The sequence below is a fragment of the Zonotrichia albicollis genome, chromosome 2 (genome assembly GCF_047830755.1).
Source record: "Zonotrichia albicollis isolate bZonAlb1 chromosome 2, bZonAlb1.hap1, whole genome shotgun sequence".
In the NCBI taxonomy this organism is placed as follows: Eukaryota; Metazoa; Chordata; class Aves; order Passeriformes; family Passerellidae; genus Zonotrichia; species Zonotrichia albicollis.
In genome coordinates this window covers 22,933,720-22,956,079 of record NC_133820.1, presented here as the reverse complement: position 1 = coordinate 22,956,079, position 22,360 = coordinate 22,933,720, and the positions used below count along the sequence as shown (strand labels likewise).

The following is a 22,360-nucleotide window of genomic DNA, read 5'->3' as shown; positions in this document are numbered from 1 at the left end:
TTGTCACACTACACATCCAGCCTTCCTGGAGTCCACGAATAATGTTCATCTGCCACAGTGATGGGTTCAGACTATTGGAGGCACAGTCACAACATCTATAAACAATAATATTCCAAGCTGCTGTAATACATTGTCAGCAATGAGTAATATGTTCTGCAAGAAATGCCTAAGGAAGCTGCTGGAGTGTGCTGAAGGTGGCTATAAACTCTCCTTCTGAGAACAGCTTCTTGACAGCTGGTCAAAATTTCAAACAAAGAGTTACTGAAATGTTCATCACAATTTTCTTTGCCTTCTTAAGTTATGTTAATCATATTAAAATAGCCATACTGTTAGGATATATTGTGAGGGCAGAATTCTAACTCTCCTCTCCAACACACACTCCCCAGACATCGGGGTTCCTATCAGCATTTTGACAAGATCATGTCAAGAAATTAGGCACCTCTGACTAAAAATTAATTATTTAAGAGCTACTAAAAAATTGGGATCTCTCTCTTTAAATTCTTGACCCTGAGGCAGAAGAGGAGGTGGAGGAGAGAGAGAGGAGAGAGAAAACGATAATCCCTTTAGATAACAACCTGAGTCATGCTAATAGCAGCCTAATTGCTATCCAAGTGCTTTCAGCAGGAAACAGGCACACCTAGAGAGGCACCTGTGCAGAGGAAGATTAGGTTTAAATGGAAGAAGGACAGAGATATGAATGCACTTTCATCTGAGTGGAAAGGAAGAAATGGTTGTTTATGTAAAAACTGCCTGAAATCCAAGAGCTGATTCAGACAATGGCACGTGGCTGGTATGCAATTCATTTGAGAAACAGGCACATGTCCGGTTTATCTCGGCTGTTTGAGGGGCCTGGAAAGCCCGGGGATGGCCTTGGGGCAGCCCGGGTCGAAGGACGAGAAGAGGCTTCAGTTCTTCTTTCTGGTTTTATGTTTATTAATTGTTTATCTAAAAGATGTTCTTTCAGCCTAACAAAGATCCGCTCAGCAGTCAGCCATGGGCACACTGTCTCTCTGCCCTCCGGGGCAGGCACCTATCTTTTTACCCATTGTGACGTGTACAATATTTATCATTTTTCCCCAATACCATCTATTCTTATAACTCGGTGTACTCTTAGTAATAACCAATCCAAAATGCCACCGTGGCCAAAGAAGATGGAGGAGAGGAGGAAGAAGAAGGAGGGCAGGACACACCCCAATTCCTCCATCTTGCTCCTCTAAACCCCCCTGTACATAAATCCTAAACCCTGTTTCTTACCCTCTAATTAGCTAATCTTTCCACCCTTCACCCCGATGAGGCCCTCTTATCTTCATAAAGGTGTCGTCTCCCGTGTAGGGTCAAAGTCCTGCCACCAGACACTTCTGGCAACATTCCAGGACTCCCGGGCCCCCCAAGGGTGGTCCCGGGTGCCCTGCATCCCAGGATTCAAATCCTGGGATCCCACAGGCACACTACAGGGCTCAAAGTGAAATGGGCATTTATATTTAGGCAGAGAAAAGAAAATAAGTGCATCAGTGGCTGATGCTGTCTTTCCAGAATAAATCAGCTTCTGCAATGATTATGACCTTCTTATAAAATAAAGTTAGTAATGTCAGTCCAACAATACAAAAGAAGATTTTTTTTGAAAGTCAGTATGACTGCTGTAAGTATGATTTGCTTGGAAGAAAGCTGCCTGAGAATGGAATGGTTTGTAGTTGATTGATAAATATCAAACATGCCGTTTGTATGCACGAGCCTGTTTGTGTACATTTAAGAGTTGTTGTTCTTCTGCACTGCTGTTCTCTGAGCACAGCCCGTGGCTCTGGCTGCAGCCCCTGGCACAGCAGCTGTGGGAGGTGGCAGGTTTCCACCCGGGTTTGGGCAGAGCCCTTGGCCCCTGCTCTCCAGCTGCCCTCCCTCTTTGCTGCTTCTGTTCTGAGAAAGAGGACATGGTGGCCAGGTGCTGCCCACATGTCTGGGGGGAACGAAGACTGGGATTTCTGAGTAAGAGATGATAAAATGCTGCTCTGTTTGTGCAGGACGAGCTCTGTGAAGTGGGGAGAGCTGAGTGCAAGAATCGATTGTGGCCTCTGATGGAGAGTCAGATCTTTCAGCAAGGGTATTGATTTATGCATTCAACTCTGCAAGTTGCTTTCCACTCCATCTTTGCAACTGAAACTCAGTGATGTGAATGTCAATAGGCATGAACAAAAGCCTCGTGTTTTGAAAAGGCTGAATCTGTATCTGTAGGATATAAAAGCTGTTACATTTCCATGCTTTTGCTCTCCTTTGGAAGTCATTTTTCCAGGTTGTTGGTAATGGATGTTGCATGCAGAATATATGTGTGTCTATGCATTACCATGATTGTCATTTTCCCCTAAAATAGATTTTTTTTATTACTTGTAAATAGCATTTGATCACAGTCAAGAAATATTGCATGACAGAAATTATCTGTCTTGAATTGCTGAATAATAGTATTTGGGAGGCTGTTATGGCTACAGAGGTACACCCTCTGGATTTAAGCATCACAGGTTCTCACGGCAAATTTTTTTTAATATCTGCACATGCAGGAAAATATGCTGGGCTATCCCAGTAATCTCTGGAAAAACAGCAGCAACAGAATAAACTGACATGTTTATCACCTTACATTCGTTTTTGAAATATACATAAAAACCTGCCTTAAATAAAATACATAAATAAATAAATCAGGGGGGAAGAGCACACAAAGGCCAAAACAACACTGTGGAAACAATAACATGAAATGATATTATGAATATTTAGTATAAATTAGTATTTATGTTATACTGATACTCAGAACTTTAACCAGTTGGCATTGTCAATATACATTATGAACACTCAGAGTAGGTACCAACCCTTGCCATAAGGCAGCTCTGGTTATTGCTTTTTTTTTCTTCTTTGTTAAGACTTCCTGAAATTTTACAAAATAAGACCTTCTTTTAGAAATGCATCAAGTTCAAATGACCTTGACCTATGATACAAGAATCCTAACAAAGGAAGTGTTCAGTCACAGTGTCAAATGCTCCATTTCAGCTTTTCTTCTGCACTCCAGGGCACTGTTCACATTAATCCAACGGGCGTTGGAGTAGCCCTTTGCCTTCAATGTTCAATTCTCATAACAAAGGTCAATTCTCCTTCCTCTTCTCCCTTTATTACTACTGCTGTCCCCACATGAGCCCTGCACGGTGTCAGGTGTGTAAGCACCTGGCCAAGGTGAGGTCTGTCTGCAATCACAGGTCCCCAGTGCTCATTGTGAGGGTTCAAAACAGTGCAAAGCACACAGGTTTACACACACTGTTTGGAAACAGAGCTTGTGCTTCGCAAAAAGGGATGGTAGCTCTTGAACAGGAAGACACCAATTAAATAATTAGGGTTAGCATGGAAAGAGCTGTTAACTGTCTATCCCTTAATATCTTTAAGAACAAATTATAAAACCTTCTGTGGGGGATGTCCTCACGTAAAGCCCTCAAGGGCAGGGAGGTGAACTGGATGGCATCCTAAATTCTTTATTTCTGTGGCTGTGCCATCACCGTGCTTGCTTGTCCTCACATGAGTGTAAGCCTGCATAAGCACAGACCCAGAGGTAGGATGGCAGATGCCAGAGAGAGGAAATTTGAAGTGAATCTTCAAGTATGTTAGGGAGAAAGCAAACACCTGAGCACCTGGAAGAGTTTCATATGATCTTAGTCATTTTTTCTGTGAAACTTTTTTTAATGTCTGAGGTTCATTAAAAAAACTTATAAGAAAAAAATAACTTGCTGGTCCACAGTAGGAGCTGCACAGCACAGAAGTGCAGGTAGTTTTACTTATTTAATATGTACTGAAAGGTTTTATTTAAATGGTGGATGGTAAATGAATTTTTATTAAGCAGAAAGTATCTTAAACCAAAAACCGACTTTGAAGAACATAAAAACTTTCTAACATTCATACACTAAGCATTAATGTGACTATATTGAGAAATATGCAGAGTAGGCGTGCTCATTTCTGAGGAAACCTTCCCACTGGCTATTTGTAGGAAGCGGCTAATGACGATGTCCTTGGCCTTGACAGTCTCCATGTTCCTCTCCCGTGATATCTGCATGCTGATTTGGTCCACATTGGTCATGATGAGCTCCGAGGCCAGGATCTGGGTGGGGGATGCCCTGTTGGCTGTGCTGTCCATGATGTACTGCTTGTACAGTTCCAGCAGCTTCTGCTCCAGGTAGTCGTTGAGGGCAGAGTCAGAGAGGGGCTGCAGGTGGGGCCCCAGGCTGGCCAGGCGCCAGCACGAGGAGTGGCCCTGGCCCGGCCTGCGCGTGGTGTCACTCGTGGGGGGAGCCTTCACAGACTCCATGGCCGGAGGGATCTCTGAGGACTCCAAGAACGGGCCTATGCCACTATCACAAGCAAAATCTGTGGTGACTGAGCTAATTGGCACCACATAGTCCCCAGCTATATGCAAATCGTTGTAGTTCTTGCAAATGCTCTTGCAGGAAGGTGGAACCAGGTAGGTGACTTTTTTGGTCAGTTCCTCACAGGCGTGCGTAGCTGGCGGTGGCTGCCCTGTGGGTGTTGGGTGCTGCACAGGTTGTGGGAGATTGTCCTTCTGCCTTCTGCTGTGCTTGCTGCCTCTAGAGCAGACTGAGGAAAGGTGCTTGCCAGCAGATCTGCATCTCTGAAGGAGGCTTTTTCCTTGTGCTTCACCTGGGGAAGAATAACTAATGGAGCTCATTTCATACACCCCTTCATCAGGCAAACTCTCGTAGAGCGCAGGTTTCAGGTCTTCCCAAAGATAGGTGATTCTGTGAAGGTAACCTTCTGACAGCATCCTTCTCCAAGGGAAAGGAACCACCAGCAGACACAAAAATGATAAGAAGAAGTTAATTACAAAAAGTTCATTTTAAACTCTCTGAGCTGTGATTGCACTCGCCAGTCTGCAACTAGTTGCAAAGAGATGGCTCCAATGTGGACATGAACAGGAGTGTCTCCTGTCCTGTCTCTGCCTTACTGAGCACTTGAGTCAGTGAGTGAAGTGAGCAGCCAGTGTCCCTGTTGTGCTGAATCTCACCAAAGCATATCTTGTATAACACCATTTATTGCACATCCAATGCATTCAATGGCAAGAGAGAGGGACAAGAAGTCTTTTGTTGTGGAATAGCTGCTGTAATATCTTACACTAAAATCTAATTTTGCCCTGGAGTTCATTAAGAAACAAGGGGTTTCCCCCTTTTTCTTATATGCTTTTAAGTCAGGGGTTTCCCCCTTTGTCTCATATGATTTGAAGCAACTTTTGTTATGTGTGGTTTGCCAGCTGCCTCTGAACTTTGGTGATTTGAGATTCATATTGAGAGTATCACCCCTTCTGTTCCAGACTAATCAACAACTGTAGGTGTGGTTCCTTTTTTATTAAATATCTCAGACCATTAAATTTGCACTTTGCACTTCTGCATTGCAATCAGGATGGAATTAATTGTCTCTACCTTTTATACGTGAAAATGTCAGTGGAAAAAGCAAAACACTTTGGAGGCATGATTCATCTGGCCTGGTTTAGACACCTAAATCAAAATGAAATGAATTGTGTCCTAGATTTGCTTATCACTCTCCAGTTGCTATAAAAGGATCTTAAACTAGATCCTAGACATAGATATCTGCAGGGTACTTTTGAGGAGACAGATTTCAGTGCAATGCACGGGAAAGTGCACATTTCAGAAGTACTCCAGCTTGCTCTTTCACTGTGGGATTAGCCATACCACTGCTCTGGAATCAGTTTTCATTGCATGCAAAGACACAGTTGGGTTCCAGCAGTCACTAACTCTCTCCACTCTCTGAGCAGGCAGCTCTGACCCAAAAGCTGCATAGAAATGTTAGTAATTAAAGACAGGATTTGCCAGCAAGGACACACATGCTGCACATCAGTAAATGTTCTGCCCAAGCTTTGGCAGCTGCACTACCAAAAAAATTGTTTTAAATCCACCTCTGTCTTTTTTCTTAACAGATGTCAAGGATGCAGTCAACGGGAAAGACGTTCTAAAGAAATTGTTTGGTCCATCAAAGAGAAAGTAGATTTAAATTAAAAATAAATTAAAATTAAAATTATTAAAATATTTTTCATTATATACTTCAAATAGTCTTTTCCAAGAGTGAAGGTAGTCTCATTTCTTAGTAAAGTTTTGATGTGTCACTGTTGCTAATGCAAAATGCTGCACTAATAATTGTTGGCTAAATCCTGAATAAGCATGGAGATAGACTTTGCATAAATGTTAGGGAGGACACAGTGTGAGACAAGACTTTCCTTGAGGGGAGGGAATCATTTCCACACCATGAAGAAGGTAGAAGAGAGAGGTGAAGAGAAAATAACCTTCCTTCAGGCAGAAATATTAATGGGAATTAGATGTGTCCAAACACTTGCTTTGGTGACCCTGGATTCTTTGTTGCTGCCAGTTGTGTGAGATTTCCCACAGGCAGTAACAATTAGTAAAAGTGACCTATTTACACAGAAGGGGGGAAAATCATGTTTGGGGCTTGGCAGTTCTTGTAGTATGCTGCTGTTGTTTTGCTTTGGCTTTTAGCTGTAATTAAGGTGCCCCCATAGAAATCTTAACCAAATGTTAGAGCTGCTCAGGTTATCAACTCTGTCTTATGCTTCTGTTCCCATTTTGCAAAGGATTCCCTTCCCTCCTCCATCCATGGCCCAGAAGTCCTTATGGCAAAGTCACCACTAACCATGGCTAGTTTGAATCTGGAACTGTTATACACTCATTTTTATGTTATTTTTAATGTGGATTTGGAGAAATGAGTGGAAATGTAACATACAGCCTGTCCACTGCTCAACCAACATGGGCAAGGGCAGTTGTGCTCAGGCAGCATGTGACACTTTGGTCTTTCCTGCTCCCCAGATGTGAGTTGTTTCTGCCATAAGGTGCTACAGGAGGGAAATGAAACCATCAGTTTCATTTCTTTGCAATGCATTCTGCAATGCATATTTTAAGAGTGTTGGAGCACACTGAGCAGGAGTGGAAACAAAAGAATTGGCAAATTCAAAAAATATTAGGGTCTCATTGTGCCCAGAGTTGTGTGTTCTGCTGAATGAGTTACAAGATTGGCCTCTGAAGCCGGCAAAGGCTGCCACACTGATCTGGCTCTTCCCAGCTCTGCAAGGAAATCTGACAGAAGTTTTGATAGGAGTGCTGAGAGCATGAATGCAAAAGGGAGGTGTATGTATCTCTGGTGTTTCTTGTCCTAGTACTTAATGTAATATATACCTGACAAGTTATTATCCCATCACTCCAACTGTCGTGCAACTGTGTCACCTTTAATTTTTGCGTTTTAAATCTGATAAGGATTGCAGTTTTCATTAATTCTGCTTTCCCGTGCCTCTTCTCTTAATCCCCTCTCCATGCACACCTGGATTCCAAAGGCACAGAGATTATATGTGAAGTCTTTCAATATTTGGGTTTCATGCTCCTTAAATCCAGATTTCACTTACATCTGCCTGAAAAAAATTGCATAACTTTTTGTTGCACAAGGAAAACCAATCCCTTTTACAATTCTGATCTGACACATTTTGTGTGTAAGATGAACAAAAAGAATTTTCCTAGTTTTTCTACTGTCCTGGCAATGGTCACTGACTTAAGCCCAGTGGAGATAGAGGGAGAAGATTGCCTGATTTACACTGTCTTTTCTATCTGACATAGTCTTTATTACTGTCAGATGACCTTAAAAACTCCTATGTCTTGCTCGAGGTTTTTGTTTAGTTCTTCAGCAGAAGAAAAGCCTGAAGGCAGGATGAAGGTTTAAGGTCACGTGGAGAATCCTGGGGTATTACCAGTGTGTGGCTGCAAATTTGTTAGGTTGTAGTGCTTGTAGACAGTGCCAATGTTTGCATCAAGAACTCAAATTACAGTCTGAGAGCAGGAAAACAGAATGGGCATTCTTGGCTCAGGATAAGCAAACACTTACAGAAAGCCTGAGAAGTGTGCACAGAGATATGATAAATTGTGTCCTGTTCAAAAACCTAAGCAAGATGAAAAGTTGCTAGAGAGAATGGAAAGAACATCATGCCCACTGGGATCACAGCTCAGTGGGGAAAGGGACGTTCTTCTGCATTGCAAAAGGAGGGGATGGAAACTCATAGAAGAGACAAGCTTGTGTTGCATATGTCTGGCTTTCAGATCCCTGACCCGGGCTCTGAATGGCATTAAAGTTGTGCTGCAGGGGACTGGAGCTCGGCTCTTATCACAGGGTATACATTGAGTTCTAGCTGATTTACTAGATAGGGTCCCCAATGACATTCTCCCTGTCTTGAGGGAACTCAAATCCCATGGATCTGTCTGATATTTTCCCTCTATTATGAGACATTTTTCCAGTTTGTGGAGATACAGACAAATCCCCTCAGAGAGGTGTGGGATCCTGCTCAGATTGCCAGACACACATGCAAGACTCCTGGCAAGCAGGATAGTCTGTAGAGCAAGCTTACAAGTATTGCAGGACCCATATCTCACCTTCCCCTGGGGCTGGTGTGGAACAGCTCCCAGGAGGCCTCAATGCAGCCAGCGTGGAGAAACCAGGACAGTGAAGAAGGCAGTATAATGAGCTGTGCACATGGGTAAGCAGAGCCTCTCCTTAATGCCTGAAACCTACAGATTTTTGTTATCTGGACCTCATTTGGCTTGGGTAAAGGTAATGCTAATGACACCCAATTGTGTGGTGAGATGGACACATTTTACAGAAGGACCTGCACAGACTGGAAGGTGGGCCAGCAATAACAGCATCTGGATAACAAAGGCAAGTGGCAGCTTCTGCACTGGATGGCACAACCAAAGAGCCCAGCACAGGATCTGTGTGCCTGGGCAGCCTTGCTGAGAGGGACCTGGAGCACAACAAGGGGACCCTGAGCCAGCAGAGCAGGGCTGCAGCAGTGAGGAAAATCAGATCCTGGGCTGCACCCTGGGGGCACAGCTGGCTGAGATAGAGACAGGATCTTCCCACTCAGCATTTGTCAGGCTGCTCTGGAGCATCCAGATCTGGTCCCAAAAAATTCAAACAAGATGTAGACAGACTGGAGACAGTTGAATGGAGGGCCAAGAAGATGATCAAAGGGTTGGAAGAGCTGCCTTGTGAGGAAAGTTTGAAGGAGTTAGGACTCTTCTCCCTGGAGAAAAGAAGATGTGGGAAGGAGACATCTCATCATAGTATTCCAGTGTCTGCAGCTGCAAAGAAGACAGAGGGTCTCTCTTCACAAGTGGCACATGGAGAAAACAAGTAGCAATGAGCACAAGTTGCATGGAATAGAATCACAGAATCACATAGGTTGGAAAAGGCCTCTAAGATCATTAAATCCAACCATTAACCCAGTGCCACCACGTTCTCTGCTAAAACATGACCCCAGTGCTCCCAGGGATAAGAGGGAAGAGAAGAAAATTTTTACAGTGAGAACAATCAATGACTGGAACAACCTCACCAGAGACGTGGGGAGTCCCCTTCGCTGGAGGTTTTCAAGGTGGGATTGGACAAAGTTCTACATTGTGGATGCCATGGGACAGAGAGAGAGAAACGACAAATGTTTCTCACAGCAGCTTGTGAGAATTTTTAGGGAGTTGTAAGGATGTGATAACTTGTTAAGTATAAACAATCTGCAGGTGGTGTTTTTCTACTTCATCTGTCTGTTCTTCTCAAGGACAGTGTGTGAGGAAGATGTTTTTGTTAGTTAGCCAGTCAAATAGAATCTATCGTATCGCTCTATATAAACCAAGCAGTTCTCTTGAATAAAGCTTTCTTTGCTCTTTCTACAATATTGCTTCCCACCTGTTCCTGTGTCATTCTTGGTGCAAGAGTGACACTACATAATCTCATCTAGGCTTCCTTTCCTATGAAATGTTGGACCACATGATATTTCAAGGTCCTTTTCAACTTATGCTTCTCTCTGACTATAATTCTACAATAGCAGTGGCTGCTCTTTGATGTAGGAGTGGCTCACTTTGCCCACAGCAGAGCAGAAGATGAATAGCCAGAGGGTGGTTTTGCACAAGTATCTGAATGCTGCCCACTACATTTGTCATTTCCCCTCCCTGCTGCTGCTGCTCTGGAAGATCTGGGGCCCGGGAGATGCACCAAGAGGCTCTTTAAGCAGCCTCTTGAGCCAAACCACTCTTGTCCCCTCCCCATGTCTCTCTTGACTCTGATCTTTTGTTCTTCCCACAGGAGAAAGCATAAGCCCCATGCATCTTCTTTATTCACACATCAACAGTTGAAGAGATGCAGAAAAGTTGGAGTACTTCACCCATGGGGGAATGTGGGCTGGTTTGAGGGGAACAAGTAGGTTTGAAAGAATAATAATCCTGGATATCAAGAGTATGAGGATATCTGATAAGGACATGCTAAAGAAAGCAAGAGAGGAGACATCTTCCCCAAGAAGTCTACTATACTGTTGAATGCTCTTGTTATACAAACACCTACCAATTTTTGATCATGCTAAATGGATGGCAATGAGTTTCAGGAGCCTTCAGCTTCTTTAATTTAGAAACAAATACATTCTCAGTGTATTTTTGAGTGTTGTTGTATCTTCGAGTTGGGGGGACATACTTCCATAAAAATACAATGAAAACTGTAATGAAACAATAAAGCTTCTTGAGCTCTCAAAGTTTTCCACCCAAGTTTGTTTTCCACTCAGTTCAAGTTCCTTGAAGCATCATACAGACCAAGCCTAGGTCATAATTTTCCATACTTTTCTTCATCATCTAGGCCTGTACAAAGTTGGTTTAGGACCCCATCAATCTGGTTGGATAGCATTTTACATCTCATACCCACAGCTGTAAACAACAGCATGAAATCTGAGGCAGGAAAGAATCAGGCTCCACATTCATAAGGAGGACTTGACTACATAAGATTTCTACCCTGTGCTTTTATCATTTTCTTCCTGGTATGGAAATAATTTCATGTCTCTGGATATCTGTGTTAATTTTAATAGGTTGTTAGCTGTTATGACTGAACTACGTGTACTGCAACATTTTGAATCTAAGCATTTGAAGTAAAGAGGCAATAAATCGACATGAACTCTTACAGAAGAGAATACTCTTTCTAGAAATTAAAAGAATAAATGGTAAAGCAAGAAAGACAGAAAAGGAGGAGAATGTTTCCCAGAAGGACTGAAGGAGTGGAGGAGGCATGTTGGGCATGTATACCCTTGTCGAGCTGTGAATTTGCAGCAAACCAGGAAATTCACTGAGAATTGGAAAAAATGCATTTCTTTGTTTATATTTTTAACATCATCATGTTCTCAGAGAAATCTCATCTTTCTTCTTATGAACTTTTTTTTTTAATATGATGCCCATTTTCACCTATTTTGGTGCCTATTTTTATTTATAATCTACAAATAGAGTACTCCAGTTGAAGGACATTACTTAGACAGTATAGTAACATGCACAGAAAATTCAATAACAATATCTTAATTATGATAAAAGCAACACAGCTAGTAAGGCTCACTTTAAAAATATTCTGAAAAACCTGTTTAATCTGATTTTATGAAAATCTTTAGAAGTATCAGAGGAAAATTTTTGTTTTCATTTTGAAGTCTCATTGCAACTTCAGTTGGTCATGGCTGTGAAGATGGCACCTTAGAAATGTTCTCCTCACTTTTAAGGCAGCAGTAAGTGTCTGTGGGCAGAAGCTGAGACTCTACAAACACACGTGCATTCAAAACAGAAAAATGTGCATTCTCATTCTACCAGCCATCAGCTGTGGTGCCACACAAACAGAACCAAGCCACTTTGATAAGCAAGGGAAACTGTTTCATACATTTATAGAATGTGCAGTATATTTTAGTTCTTACCTCCAAAGATACAGCAGCTGGCCAGGTACAGAAAAATTGATGTCTTCTAACTAGTTTGAAGCTTCCTCTGAGTCTGTCCTACCCCAAAATGCAACGTTCTGTTTTTATTTCCTTTTTAATTACACCTCGAAGATAACATCTGTTTTACTTCTAATCCTCTATACCAAAGAAGTATAGAAAGAAAGTCCCTTAGGAGATGAGGGGGTTTTATAACTGACTGAACTGCAACACGCTGAACTTGCTTCCTCTTTTATGTCCAAATAAAACTTCATTGTGAAACTGTGTACTGTTAAAATAGCTGATTGCAAAACTCTCAGTCCAGGCAGATGGACTGTTGTAAGAAGAAAAAGCCCTGGTGAGTCAAATGCTCAGAACAATCTTAGAGAAACTGTTCATCTGTTGGCAGCTCACAGTGCACCCCATTTCAGCCATCACTCTCCTTCTAGCTGACATGGCAAGACATCTTGATAGATCAAGATTGTCAGGCCAAATAGGTTGGAAGAGTGAGGGGCCAAAGCAGAAACACACCTCACTCTTGCACAGCAGGCCTACTTTGTTGTCTGCAGACCCTTGTACATATAACTTTCCACCAAGCAGCACAGCACAGCTTTCTCGGGTTTTGCTTTGGCATACTTGACAACACTTGTCAGGTCAAAAGTTAGATCTGAAAGTTAGGCCTCGTCTGTTTTAGCACTTGGTACCATACCCAAGAAGTTTGTCTCGGGAGGGGCAGTGGAGGAAAATACCTGGGGCAAGCAGGAATTCATCCAGCAAGTGTGAGGTGTGGGAACAGTGAATATGGCTTTGAGATTGGTGTTGGAATATTCCTTATGGGCAGAAGACAAATACTGTTTGAAAAAAATAACTGGACTGTTTGAATTGATCCCAACAGGATAGACAGAATTTGCTTTAAAAGGCATCATTGTGCATCCACACATTGCAATAATAAGAGAAATATATTAGCAATATATTTTAATTCTCACTGAATTTTTACTTCCTCATTCAGTACCATGTGTTTTTCTCAGAAGCCTCCAACTCTGCCAGCCAGAAACAATACTTCTGTTAATGTCATTTTCCTAAATATTCGCTATGATGCAACATGTGACTGGGGCTAATATCAAAGACTTCTTCCAAAGTCTTCTTAGACATAGGCATGAAAAAAGTACAAGCGTCATTCTGTCCCTACCTACATATTTGTAGCTAATTCATACAGCAGTTTAACGAGTGATATTGTACCCAGTCATATGCCATGCTGGGGCCAACAGCATCTAAAACTGGACCAGCACAAAAACTGGACAACACTGGCAGTTTAATGCAAGTCTCATCAGATATCTTTGCTGTAAATGTTCTCCCTGTGTGTCCTAGATTGCATGGCAATATGTATTCTATTTACCATCTCTTAGAGCTGTGGCAGTTATCTTCTGTTAATTGGGCAGTTTTCTTTATCTCTTCCACAAATCAATCTTCCCTCTGGGGAGATATCTTCTCTTAATGGGCCATTGATCTCACTGCATGACTGATAAAATTACATCATCCCATTGGGAGAACTTCTGCCCAGAGAGAGGAACCAAGCATTCCTAACTGGATATAATCTGAGATTTTGGGAACAGCCTTTCCACTGGATTCCCCAAGGAAGAGCTGCCTTTTCCACTGGATCTTCACAGGAAGATGTCTTGGTTTGGAAAGACAGGAGTCTGCTAAGGAAAGCAGGAGCTTCCCCTGAAAAACTTTCCCCACCGCTCTGAATTGCTATAAATTTTAAATTAAGGGGCTCTCAGGCAAAAAATATGGGAGAAGGAAATAACAGTTCTTTAATAGGGAAAAGAAAAAATAATAAAGGATAAAATAAACAATGCAGTACACTAGAAAAACACTGACAGAGTCAGAACCCAACCTGACACCCTGTGGGGTGTTGGTGGCAGTCCCATTGGAAATGTGGCTGCAGCCCTCCTGGAATATCATGTGTGGTTCTGTTGGAGCGAGGGGGATCTGTAGAGAAGGATGTATTCTTCCTCTGAAAATCCAGTGGAAGAAGAAACAGCTGCTGTTCCTCCGGGGAATCCCATGGAGAAAGCCGTGCCGTTGTCTCAAAAACCTCTGGATTATATCTAGGTAGCAATGCTTGGCTCCTCCCCCTGGGCAGAGCATCTCACAATGGGATGTTATAGTTCTTATCAGTCATGCAGTGACATTCAATAGTCTGTTATCAGCAAAGTCCCCTCCGAGGGAGGTGTGAATGTGGTCCCTCAAAGAGAGAGATAAAGCAAACTGCCTACTTGACAAAGGTAATCTGCCATACAGATGGTAATTGAAAACAACTCGCATTGCATTGCAATCTTCAACAGAAGACTACACCCTTCTACAGGATCACTGCTCCAACAGAACCACGCCCGACTCTCCTGGAGGGCTGCAGCCACCATTCCAATTGGACTGCTACCAACACCCTGACCCACAGGGTGTCAGGTCATATTCTGACTCTGTCTGTGTTGTTTTGTATTACTGCATTGTTTATTAATATTTTCTTTAATTTATTTTCTTCCCTATTAAAGAACTGTTACTCCTGCTCCCATATTTTTGCCTGAGAGCCCCCCTTAATTTCAAATTTACAAGAATTTGGAGAGAGGGTGTTTACAGTTTCCAGTTCAGGGAAGGCTGCTGCCTTCCTTAGCAGACACTTGTCTTTTCAAACCAAGACACTGTGGAAACAAAGCTACTGTCGTAACAGACCAACTCTTTTATGCTTAACATTAACATTAATATTAACATTATTGTAATTTTTTCTCTGATCTCTCATTTGTACTATGGACCAATCTCAGGCCTTGTCACATTTATACCGGCCCAACACTTCCCATATTTCCTTACCTGGATGAAATGCATCAAGGAAAGTAAGAAATAAATCTCTGTGAGGTTTTGCCTCTTCTGTAGATCCAAAGAGTTCTATATTCACCAAAGCTCAATATTTCTAACTGTTGGGAAAAATCTTTGGTAGTATAAAAAAGCATTTCTCTAATGGTCCTCAGAGAGTTTTCAAAATATTTTTTTAATAATCTAAATCCATACAAACCCAGGAAGATACAAATGGACAGATATTTTAAAGTGCTTCTACTGCCACAATAGCACAGCTATCCAGAAGTGCTGTAAAATCAATCTACTAGCATAGATTTATTTCAGTATGGATTTAAAACTTATCTTCAGACACCCAGATTTGCATAAAATAACTGACTTTTTTTGTTAAGCATGTGGAATGTTTTCAGTTCTCTAGAAGAACTCAAACATTGTCTGCATTTCTGCACAGTACCTATGAAAGTGAGATATAAAACTGTAATTTGTTGTGGTACTGAAATTGCACATTAACATCCTGACAGTCTAGGCTCTCAGGACACCCACTTATTCTAATGACCTTTTCCACATTCACTCCTAACCTTGGAAGAGTTTTCCTCAGCTAACAAGCACTGTCCTGTATGAATTTTTGCCATGTGGCTTATAAACTGTACTGAGTGCAGCACTCTGAGGGGCAGATCCAGATCTGAATGGGCTGGGTACAACACACCAGCACCTGACCCCTTTTGCAGAGATCCCCACGTGAGCTGTGCCTCCCATGCCCAGTGAAACAGATGTGAGAGAGAAGGAAGCTTCAGCGCCTCAGGGAATTTTTCAGTCAGTCTCTTCATCTGTAAATGTAGCTCAGATTGTGAGGCCATGCCAAATTATTTTTGTCAGTGTAATTCACTACAGCAAACCCAATATATCAAGACTGTGTAACCCTATGCCCTTCCCCCTCCAAAAAAAAAAAAAAGAAAAACATTTCAAGTAAATTACCATGTCTCCTTCTCTACCACATTATTCTACTCATAAAGAATTTCTTTGAGGAAATTCCTTTAATTTTAATCCTAAGCAATTCTGATCCTTAGTTTTTTATTTCAGTTCAAGAGTTTATCTTCAAGACAAATGTGCCAGTTGTTTGCCCTCACTCTGCTTTGGTTGGCCGCTGCTTAGGCTGGGCCTGTTGGGTCAGAGTGTGCAAAGACAGCTGCCTGTCATTTGCAGGTGAAATGTTTATATTCTAGAAGTGATAAATTGGGAACTTTTGATAAGACAATATTCCACAGCTTTTTTTTAAAATTCAATAGTAGGAATAAGTGCATAAAATAAATGAATTTGCCTGTACATATATTCAGGCAGGAATGTACACAGTAAGCTGTCTCTGGTTATCAAACTATTTTAGCTCTATTCTTAATTGGCATGTCTGTACCTTTACCCACAAATTTTGAAATTTAAAAGGTTAAAGAAACCACCTTAGCATTATGACCTAGTTTATAAGTAGGTCCTATTTGTGCAATAGGACAAAGTGGATATTTTCAAACCTTCTGATCTTTGGAAGGAAAGATTTTATGGGAAGGAGATAAGCGTGTTACCCAGTACTCCATCATAAAAACAATAATGAATGATTTACATTCCTTACAGCAGCAAAGTCAGATATTTCAAGCTTTCCAGGAAGTTTAACTTGATTTGAATTGAAAACCCAGTTTTCAATGCATTCATTGCACCAGTACAATCAATTTGAGTAAATCAGCAGTCTTTAAACAGGGAAGAACCTTCATCATCACAGTTATTTTTCATCTGCCTTTACTGCTGGTAGTAGAAAACAGATCAGTACAATTTTCTAGGAAAATTGTGAGGGTTCCTATCTTACAAATGAGTGCCAGGCAAGTCTGGTTTTGACATATCTCAGGCCAAAGGGAGTCTCCTGGACTAGTTACTCCAGCCCTTTACTTGCTGTGTGGAGAAAAAAAAGTGGTTGTGACATCGTTCTCTTGGCCATGCATTTCCAAGGAGGAAAAAAAGACCATGGATACACAGAGAGCCCTCCCATTCTAGAAAAGGTGAAGGAGTTTTGGTGCCCAGCCATATTTACTGTTTCCAGCTGTCCATGGCCAGTGATTGCCCACACAGCAATGAGAAGTTTGGCTGTCCTTGGGGCCCAGAGCCTTAACTCAGGAACTCAAGGAGCACAGCACCTTCCATATAGTTATATCCATCAAGCTCTGCACCCAGAGTATGATACTTCAAAATGAAGCAATTGTTTCATCATACAAAAGCGACCACTAAATCTTTTCATTAACAAGCAGGGTAATAATAGGGAACATTTACTGCTTCTCATGCTCCTTCTATTCCATTAAATATGCAATTTTTTCCTGTGTTAAATTCCTTTTCTCTTCTGTGGATGACATATTTAGTTATAAGCAGACATTGCTACAGGTTTGATCTATGTACAAATCAAGGAAACAAAAGTAAGGCCTTTGATATGAGAAAATTATATGCAAGAACATTGCATCCTCTGATAAAATCTCCAAGGCCAAGGGGAGTTTGCTCTGGGAGGAGATAACAGTATTGGATATAGCATATTGAAGCTGATCTACATTATGTTCCCAGCACTGATTTTTGTAGTAACAAGTAGCCAATTAGTGAAGTCTTTTCAGTTCATGTTCTTTTCTTCTCTCACTAGTTTACATGAATTAGGAGATTGATCTTGCCACAGTTCAGAAATCTTTCCCTTCAGTCTCAACCTCTCTTCATTCATAGCCTCTTATTTACCTTTAGTAATCAAACTGTTCTGCCCATATCCTTTTGTTGTAATGGTCACAAATGGTCACAAATGATGTATCCTGAACAAAGTACATTATTGTACAAGTGATCCCACTGATGGCAGAGACTATCCTGAGGCTTCCATGCATAACCACACATGGGCATATAAGCCTTTAAGCCCTGCAGAGCGTGAATCATCCTGTAAAGCATCAGAAGGCAGCAAGCTGGGCAAGCTGCTCTCTTTCCATTGTCTGTATCTGGCCAGAAGCCAAAAACTTCTCTTTTTTGTATTCTCTTATTTTTTTTTTTGTCTCCCAACTAGTACCATGATAACTTAGAAATGGATGATTTTAAACCAACCAAGAATATCAACATCTAAATGCCACCTACTTTTTAGTGGAGTATAACAACATGAATAACAACAAATAACAACATGGATAAAAGGTGGTCTACAGTGAGCAGAAACATAGAAATTTATTTACTGAAATCCTGGTGCACACCACAGATACTGTGCATGGCTTGCTCTGTGCTGCTGGCTGAAATACCCCAGGGTCTGATGCACTTCAGTCAGCAGCAGAGAGGAGCCAAATTCTCAGCATACTGTGCAGAGTGCAAACCACGACTACTCTCAAGCAATGAAGCATATTATTCCCCAGCTCAGCAAAAGGCTTTATCAGCACCTATAACTCTCATGTTTGCACCTCCAGGTCTTGTTAGACAGTCCTCTGGGGTCACTTTTTAAGCTTCCCAGGATGCACACATTAGTTCTGATCCTTTCACAGAGTTTATGGTAGGCCCATCATTCTTTCAAAAGTCAATTTTTTGACAGGAAGTTTAGCAATTACTTTTTTTGGAGGGGGGGGGGATGTGATTTTTGCTCAAGATGTATCATTTCTCTGCAAGTATTTAAATTTTCTAATTATGTCCTTATACACTGAAGGTTTGGTGGTTTATCTCAGTTTTAGATTTATTTAATGGTTTTCATACACTGAAAACTTCTTTAAATTGTTGAAATTAACATAAATCATTTCAGCAACGTAAAATAAACATTTTAAAAACCTGAGTGTGCATAGCAAACAGAAATGATGAAAATTAGTGTTTCAGGTATCACACAAACAAAACAGCTACCCCAAATCCCTGAACACAAGCATCTCCTGCAGAATAAAAAAGGACTTGAGTTCCCGACTATGGCAGATCAGGAAATGTGCAGGGATGTTACACTGCATTCTTGGCTTCATAAGTCTGAAATGATCATTCACATATGCTCACTTAATTAAATAGAAGCTAATTGCATCGTACTTATCAGATAGAAAGGTGTTAAACCTTTGGAAACCATTGGACTACTGATAAAACTATTCTACAGGTTAGTTTTATCAGTAGTCCAATGGAAGGAAGTATTTTTGCTCCACCTTTTATTGAAGGAGTGCTTTTACAGACGCAGTGTCTAAAGCAGAGATTCCAGCAGCCCACATCATCCTAGGGAGAGGGCAGCAGAGCTGAAGTGTTTTTTACCAATTTTGACAGAACTTGACTTTCTTTTCACAAGAATCTTTTCCTGCTTTCTTGCCTCTGGATGAGCTCATGATTCCCTTCTCAGCAGGTCTCTAGATCTAATAAACTCTAAGCCTCAGCAAATCCCAGCTGATGAGAGGAGGAGCTTGTTCTTTCACCTGGCTGCACCTTGAGGACAAGGAAGACCATTCATCTCTGCAGGACAAGTGCACTACAGTACTTGCAGTGTTCTTCCTGGCTTTCTGCCAGATTCCCACTGAGGCTGCACACACCCTCTGGGATAAAACAGGATATTCCTAAGGAGGAACTGGTTAATTATATTATAAAATTGTCAAATGTCATTTCCAAGAACAATAAAGATTATCTGAAAGACTGCCTACCTGTACAGAATGCTGACACATGATACAATGCTTGCATTGGGTCTTTGTTAAAAATAAATAATGCATCCAGCTGCTAATGTATTTCTTGGTTCAGGGACAACTATCCACTAGTGGTCAGGCTTTACAATCAGGCAAAGAGCTGCTATCTGTAAAACAGGACTGAGCAACAGATAAGGGCTTTCTCTTTTCGTTTTTTTTTTTACTACACATCTGTGTAACAATAAAATTGAAGGCAGTCAGGCCACTATGAAAGGATTTTTTTTTGTTAGTGTATCAAAATACCACAAAAAATTGCAGAAATCCAAGAAGTATTACAGCAGTCTGTTTTCTTTAGTTGCATTGGCACATGCCTGTAATTTCAAGGTAGAGCCATCCCATGATAATTGGGTGATTTTCATGGGTTTTTTTTCCCTCAAGTATTGGCTCTTAATTTGATGCTGATTTCTACATTCCTCACTTTCTTAGTCTTCCATCTTCCCAGCAGTCAACTTTTACAGCTGTTCTAAATTCTGTGTCAGTAACATTCATTTGAAAATTTTGTCAGAGAGTAGCAACAGAATAAGCAATTGATCTGCTGAGTACTTTTAACAAAATAATGATAGAAAACCCTCCTGCACTTTAATCAATGCAAAGCAGAAGCCATCACTGCCCACAGGGTTTGTTGTTTTTTGGGTTTTTTTTTGAGTTAGGTAATCCCGGGCAACCATGCCATGAGTGAAGAAAAACAGGAAAAGTAGAAAATGTGAGGGTCTGGATCACTAGTGGACAAATCACTAGTTCCATTTGCTAAGAGATGATGTTCAGCACAGTTTGCTGCTGTTGAGCATTATCCAGGGGCATAAGACCTGCCAAAGGAAGTGAGAGGGAGGAATGTTTTAACAGGAAACTTTCTGAAAAGCAGATTGAAAGCAAAGGGTCATTGAGTTGATTTTTTTGAAAGAGACAGTTACAGGAAAAGGGCAGAAAAATATGAAATTGAGCAATTAGACAGGCATGGAGAACCAGGGAAGCTTTTTCAGATGGAGGCTGCAACTGAGATTTTGCAAGGAAGACTGGTAGGGAAAGGTTATTTAGTTACATGAATAAGAGGAAAACAACTTCAGAAAAATGGATCCAGTGTGGTTTCTGAAGAAAACAAACATATTTACTTTAAGATGGAAAAGTGTACATTTGGTGTGGTATTTAGGGAAGATATATATACATATTCAGAAAGACTGGGACAGAAACAATACAAAGATTTAGAAATAAGAGCATTTAAGAATTTAAATTAAGAGCCAGCAATGTGTCATTGTAGAAAGAAGATCAATATTATCCTGTGCTGCATCAGGCAGAACATTGTCTACAGTTTGAGAGAGCTGATCCTTCCACTCTACCCCAGCCTTGAAGATACTCAAAACCAAATGAACACCCATCCTGAGCAACCTGCTCTCACAGACTCGTCTTTGAGCAGAAATTTGGACTAGATGATCTTCACAGGTGCCCTCCTGCCTCAGCTGGTCTGTGATCCTAAATAGGAAGGAGGCAGAAAATACAGCATTTGGTACAACAGTCAACAAAGATTTCTCTGCAAATGTTTGCTGCTACTGCAGCATAAAAGAGCATTGATGTGTGAAAACAATACAATGAAATACACTAATATGTGTGAGAGTAAGCACAATGATACAATAGACAAAAGCTGGATATAAAACTAGACAAAGAGGTAGCAGAATAACCACAAAGGAAGAAAATGGAAACTAAAGGTAAAGAAAGTTTTTCCTCAAAGCAACATTTGATATTTGAGAATTGGGGCTGTATTGGCAACACTGCCAAAATCCTCTGCTTCTGAATGACATCTATAAATATTACATGACTAATTTTCTTAACTGGCAAAATCATTTAATAGCAAGCATGGGTTTACATAACACTTCCAGGGAAACAAGACAATCTCTTGGATTTGACTATACAAAAGGTGAAAAAATTCAAGTGATTTCAGTAACTACTAAGCAAAACACCAAAGACTGTGGCCATAGGCCATATACATTTCCATGATGAAAGGTATGAATGCTGGCATCAAGAATCCCAAAAGAGCAGAGAAATTTCTGAAAACCAGTAAGAGGCAGGAAACATAGATCAGAACAATGTGGATTACTCCTAAATCAGTAATAAAGAATGTTTGTATCTTTCTGGGTATTACAGAAATGTTGAAAAAATGTAAGGCTGTAATGTCAAGTAAAATTGGTAATTTCCGTTTTTTCCCTTCAATCAATTGTTTATATTTATTTTCATCTCAGGCAGTTGGCATCTTTAATGACTTGATAAAGCTACTGGTAAAGGGAAGAATTAAATAAATAGTCAGAAATTAAAGATGTTTAGTAATTGTGCGATTTCTTCTTTTTTTTTAACCTCACTTTACATCAAGCTGCACAAACATCATTATTTACAGCACAGAAATTGTAATCTAAAAATTATAGTGATCTATCAGATATCTGTATCATCATCAAACTCAAGAGCCATTCGTGCTAAGTCAGACAGGGCAAAGTAAAATAACACAAGAGGTCAATAAAATAATTATACATACCAGATACCATGATAAGGAGCACTTACAGAGCATAATTCACATTTTGCTATGGATTTACTATTACCAGTAAATGGGAAAAATTTCACAATATCCTTGACTCACCCATGTGTGATACATGATGCAATCAATTTCCATGGAAATTTGTATCTAGCCTTTTACTAGAACAGTACTTTGAACCCCGTATTATGATGCTTTGGCAAAATGCAGGATTAAGGCTGCTTGCTGTTAAAGCTGGCTATTTAGCACCCACAGACTGGAGAGAAAAAAGGGCACATTACTGACAATGTTATCTGGTAGCCCTGAGGAACTCTAAAATACAGGTGCTAAGGTCAGTGGTCCTGATCTCTGATGACTACCCTGCTGTGATGGTGTTTGAGGGTTCCCAGGATGAGGGAAGAGATGAGAATCTTGACTCCATGTTTCAGAAGGCTGATTTATTATTTTATGATATATATTATATTAAAAGAAAATGGCGTACTGAAACTATACTAAAGAAAGAGAAAGGAGACATCAGAAGGCTAGCAA

At 40.8% G+C, this 22,360-nt stretch overlaps 1 protein-coding gene across 4 annotated transcripts; it reads right to left on the bottom strand.

The window, feature by feature from the left end:
• Positions 1–840: 840 nt before the first annotated feature.
• Positions 841–22,153, bottom strand: TASL (TLR adaptor interacting with endolysosomal SLC15A4). Of its 4 annotated transcripts, none has more exons than XM_074534581.1 (2): positions 21,938–22,153; positions 841–4,802 (listed from the first exon to the last, which is right to left on the bottom strand). In XM_074534581.1, exon 2 carries the CDS (start codon positions 4,799–4,801, stop codon positions 3,926–3,928), a length of 876 nt encoding a protein of 291 aa, XP_074390682.1. In that variant the 5' UTR covers position 4,802; positions 21,938–22,153; the 3' UTR covers positions 841–3,925. The 4 variants fall into 4 exon arrangements, with proteins under 4 accessions (XP_074390682.1, XP_074390681.1, XP_005484431.2 ...); XM_074534580.1 differs by lacking the exon at positions 21,938–22,153 and adding an exon at positions 21,836–21,894 and having other exon boundaries at positions 841–4,805; XM_005484374.3 differs by lacking the exon at positions 21,938–22,153 and adding an exon at positions 11,801–12,334 and having other exon boundaries at positions 842–4,802.
• Between the last annotated feature and the right edge of the window lie 207 nt (positions 22,154–22,360).

Excerpts from the sequence above, each read along its gene's own strand:
- TASL (XM_074534581.1), bottom strand. The coding sequence starts at position 4,801 with ATGCTGTCAGAAGGTTACCTTCACAGAATCACCTATCTTTGGGAAGAC.